Source organism: Echiichthys vipera (genome assembly GCF_963691815.1).
Source record: "Echiichthys vipera genome assembly, chromosome: 22".
NCBI lineage: Eukaryota > Metazoa > Chordata > Actinopteri > Perciformes > Trachinidae > Echiichthys > Echiichthys vipera.
The window spans coordinates 90,001-95,000 of NC_139847.1; the positions used below are offsets into that span (position 1 = coordinate 90,001).

The 5,000-nt window shown below is 37.1% G+C and overlaps 1 protein-coding gene across 1 annotated transcript in view; it reads right to left on the reverse strand.

The window, feature by feature from the left end:
- The window catches only part of LOC310964020 (phosphatidylinositol 4,5-bisphosphate 3-kinase catalytic subunit alpha isoform), a gene marked incomplete at both ends in the record, with an annotated part of 43,663 nt that overhangs the window by 8,865 nt on the left and 29,798 nt on the right, over positions 1 to 5,000 (reverse strand). The window contains 2 exons of the mRNA XM_083936992.1: positions 258 to 336; positions 529 to 650. Of these exons, the coding sequence (XP_083793118.1) occupies positions 258 to 336; positions 529 to 650 (201 nt within the window). The remainder of the gene's footprint in view (positions 1 to 257; positions 337 to 528; positions 651 to 5,000) is intronic.

Consider the following 5,000-nt stretch of genomic DNA (forward strand, 5'->3'; position numbering starts at 1 on the left):
TGATGATGTCACGGTCACTGATGCTGTCACACACTGATGATGTCACTGTCTGATGATGTCACACACTGATGATGTCACGGTCACTGATGATGTCACAGTCACTGATGCTGTCACACACTGATGATGTCACTGTCTGATGATGTCACGGTCAGTGATGATGTCACACACTGATGATGTCACGGTCACTGATGCTGTCACACACTGATGATGTCACAGTCACTGATGATGTCACACACTGATGATGTCACGGTCCTCACCGCAGGTCCAGGCCCTGGTTCTGCCAGATGTTCTCCATGATCTTAATGATCTGCAGAGTCAGCATGTCCTGACGCAGGTCTGCAACACACACACACCACACACACACACACACACACACACACACACACACACACACACACACACACACACACACACACACACACACACACACACACACACACACACACACTCACTCATCATCACATCATCCTCAGTAGCGTTAGCATTGTCCATAGAAAGCAGTGCAGGTGTTAGCGTGGAGCTAGCTACCGTCTCCGTTCTTGAAGATGACCTCGTTGTTGGTGAAGAGCAGCTCTGACATGATGTCGGGGTTTTCCCAGTTCAGCCACAGCGGACGCTTCGCCGACGACATGATCCTGCACTGCTCCAGCCTGCAACCACGTGACTTTACTGCACTTTACAGCACTTTACAGCACTTTACTGCACTTTACTGCACTTTACTGCACTTTACAGCACTTTACTGCACTTTACTTTAAAGCACTTTACTGTACTTTACAGCACTTTACAGCACTTTACTGCACTTTACTGCACTTTACTGCACTTTACAGCACTTTACAGCACTTTACTGCACTTTACTGTACTTTAAAGCACTTTACTGCACTTTACTGTACTTTAAAGCACTTTACTGTACTTTACTGCACTTTACTGCAATTTACTGCACTTTAAAGCACTTTACTGCACTTTACTGCACTTTACTGCACTTTAAAGCACTTTACTGCACTTTACTGCACTTTACTTTAAAGCACTTTACTGTACTTTACAGCACTTTACAGCACTTTACTGCACTTTACTGCACTTTACAGCACTTTACTGCACTTTACTGTACTTTAAAGCACTTTACTGTACTTTACTGCACTTTACTGCACTTTACTGCACTTTAAAGCACTTTACTGCACTTTACTGCACTTTAAAGCACTTTACTGCACTTTACTGCACTTTAAAGCACTTTACTGCACTTTACTGCACTTTACCGCACTTTACTGCACTTTACTGCACTTTACTGCACTTTACAGCACTTTACTGCACTTTACTGCACTTTAAAGCACTTTACTGCACTTTACTTTACTGCACTTTACTGCACTTTACTTTACTGCACTTTACAGCACTTTACTGCACTTTACTTTACTGCACTTTACTGCACTTTACTGCACTTTACTGCACTTTACTTTACTGCACTTTACTGCACTTTACTTTACTGCACTTTACTGCACTTTACAGCACTTTACTGCACTTTACTGCACTTTAAAGCACTTTACTGCACTTTACTGCACTTTACCGCACTTTACTGCACTTTACTGCACTTTACTGCACTTTACAGCACTTTACTGCACTTTACTGCACTTTAAAGCACTTTACTGCACTTTACTTTACTGCACTTTACTGCACTTTACTTTACTGCACTTTACAGCACTTTACTGCACTTTACTTTACTGCACTTTACTGCACTTTACTGTACTTTACTGTACTTTACTGCACTTTACTGCACTTTACTGTACTTTACTTTACTGCACTTTACTGTACTTTACTTTACTGCACTTTAAAGCTCTTTAAAGCACTTTACTGCACTTTACTGCACTTTACTGCACTTTACAGCACTTTACTTCACTGCACTTTAAAGCACTTTACTGCACTTTACTGCACTTTACAGCACTTTACTTCACTGCACTTTAAAGCACTTTACTGCACTTTACTGCACTTTACAGCACTTTACTTCACTGCACTTTAAAGCACTTTACTGCAATTTACTGCACTTTACTGCACTTTACTGCACTTTAAAGCACTTTACTGTACTTTACTTTACTGCACTTTACTTTACTGCACTTTACTTTACTGCACTTTACTGCACTTTAAAGCACTTTACTGCACTTTACTGCACTTTACAGCACTTTACTGCACTTTACTGCACTTTACAGCACTTTACTTCACTGCACTTTAAAGCACTTTACTGCACTTTACTGCACTTTACTGCACTTTACTGTACTTCACTGCACTTTAAAGCACTTTACTGCAATTTACTGCACTTTACTGCACTTTACTGTACTTTACTGCACTTTACTGCACTTTACTGCACTTTAAAGCTCTTTAAAGCTCTTAACTGCACTTTAAAGCTCTTTACTGCACTTTACTGCACTTTACTGCACTTTACAGCACTTTACTTCACTGCACTTTAAAGCACTTTACTGCACTTTACTGCACTTTACAGCACTTTACTTCACTGCACTTTAAAGCACTTTACTGCACTTTACTGCACTTTACTGCACTTTACTTCACTGCACTTTAAAGCACTTTACTGCAATTTACTGCACTTTACTGTACTTTACTGCACTTTAAAGCACTTTACTGCACTTTACTGTACTTTACTGCACTTTACTTTACTTTACTGCACTTTACTTTACTGCACTTTACTGCACTTTACTGCACTTTAAAGCACTTTACTGCACTTTACTGTACTTTACTTTACTGCACTTTACTTTACTGCACTTTACTGCACTTTACTGCACTTTAAAGCACTTTACTGTACTTTACTGTACTTTACTGTACTTTACTGCACTTTACTGCACTTTACTGTACTTTACTTTACTGCACTTTACTGCACTTTACTTTACTGCACTTTACTGCACTTTACTGTACTTTACAGCACTTTACTGCACTTTAAAGCACTTTACTGCACTTTACTGTACTTTACTGCACTTTAAAGCACTTTACTGTACTTTACTTTACTGTACTTTACTTTACTGCACTTTACTTTACTGTACTTTACAGCACTTTACTGCACTTTACTGCACTTTACTGCACTTTACTTTACTGTACTTTACTTTACTGTACTTTACTGCACTTTACTGCACTTTACTGCACTTTACTGTACTTTACTTTACAGCACTTTACTTTACTGCACTTTACTGAACTTTACTGCACTTTACTTTACTGCACTTTGCAGCACTTTACTGCACTTTACTGTACTTTACTTTACTGCAATTTAAAGCACTTTACTGCACTTTAAAGCACTTTACTGCACTTTACTGCACTTTAAAGCACTTTACTGCACTTACTGCACTTTACTGCACTTTAAAGCACTTTAATGCACTTTACAGCACTTTACTGCACTTTACTGCACTTTACTGCACTTTACTGCACTTTAAAGCACTTTAATGCACTTTACAGCACTTTACTGCACTTTACTGCACTTTACTGCACTTTAAAGCACTTTACTGCACTTTACTGTACTTAGTTAGTTAGTTAGGTATTTAGTTAGTTAGTTAGTTAGTTAGTTAGTTAGTTAGGTAGTTAGGTAGTTAGGTAGTTAGGTAGTTAGGTAGTTAGTTAGGTAGTTAGGTAGGTAGTTAGTTAGTTAGTTAGTTAGTTAGGTAGTTAGGTAGTTAGGTAGTTAGGTAGTTAGTTAGTTAGTTAGTTAGTTAGTTAGTTAGGTAGTTAGGTAGCTAGTTAGTTAGTTAGTTAGTTAGTTAGGTAGGTAGTTAGTTAGGTAGTTAGGTAGTTAGGTAGTTAGGTAGTTAGGTAGTTAGTTAGTTAGTTAGTTAGTTAGTTAGTTAGTTAGTTAGGTAGTTAGGTAGGTAGTTAGTTAGTTAGTTAGTTAGGTAGTTAGGTAGTTAGGTAGTTAGTTAGTTAGTTAGTTAGTTAGTTAGTTAGTTAGTTAGTTAGTTAGGTAGTTAGTTAGGTAGCTAGTTAGTTAGTTAGTTAGTTAGTTAGTTAGTTAGTTAGTTAGTTAGTTAGGTAGTTAGTTAGTTAGCTAGTTAGTTAGTTAGTTAGTTAGTTAGTTAGTTAGGTAGTTAGGTAGTTAGTTAGTTAGTTAGTTAGGTAGTTAGGTAGTTAGGTAGTTAGGTAGTTAGTTAGTTAGTTAGTTAGTTAGTTAGTTAGTTAGTTAGTTAGTTAATTAGTTAGTTAGTTAGTTAGTTAGTTAGGTAGTTAGTTAGTTAGTTAGTTAGTTAGTTAGTTAGTTAGTTAGTTAGTTAGTTAGTTAGGTAGGTAGGTAGGTAGTTAGTTAGTTAGTTAGGTAGTTAGTTAGTTAGTTAGTTAGGTAGCTAGGTAGGTAGTTAGGTAGTTAGGTAGCTAGGTAGCTAGTTAGGTAGTTAGTTAGTTAGTTAGTTAGTTAGTTAGTTAGTTAGTTAGTTAGTTAGTTAGTTAGTTAGTTAGTTAGTTAGGTAGTTAGTTAGTTAGTTAGGTAGTTAGGTAGCTAGTTAGGTAGTTAGGTAGCTAGGTAGCTAGGTAGCTAGTTAGGTAGTTAGGTAGTTAGTTAGGTAGTTAGTTAGGTAGTTAGGTAGTTAGTTAGTTAGGTAGTTAGTTAGTTAGGTAGTTAGGTAGTTAGTTAGGTAGTTAGTTAGGTAGTTAGTTAGTTAGTTAGTTAGGTAGTTAGGTAGTTAGTTAGTTAGGTAGTTAGGTAGCTAGTTAGGTAGTTAGGTAGCTAGGTAGCTAGGTAGCTAGTTAGGTAGTTAGTTAGTTAGTTAGGTAGTTAGTTAGGTAGTTAGGTAGTTAGTTAGTTAGGTAGTTAGGTAGTTAGTTAGTTAGGTAGTTAGGTAGTTAGGTAGTTAGTTAGTTAGTTAGTTAGGTAGTTAGGTAGTTAGGTAGTTAGGTAGGTAGTTAGTTAGTTAGGTAGTTAGGTAGTTAGTTAGTTAGTTAGTTAGTTAGTTAGGTAGTTAGTTCGGTAGTTAGTTCGGTAGTTAGGTAGCTAGGTAGTTAGTTAGGTAGTTAGGTAGTTAGGTAGTTAG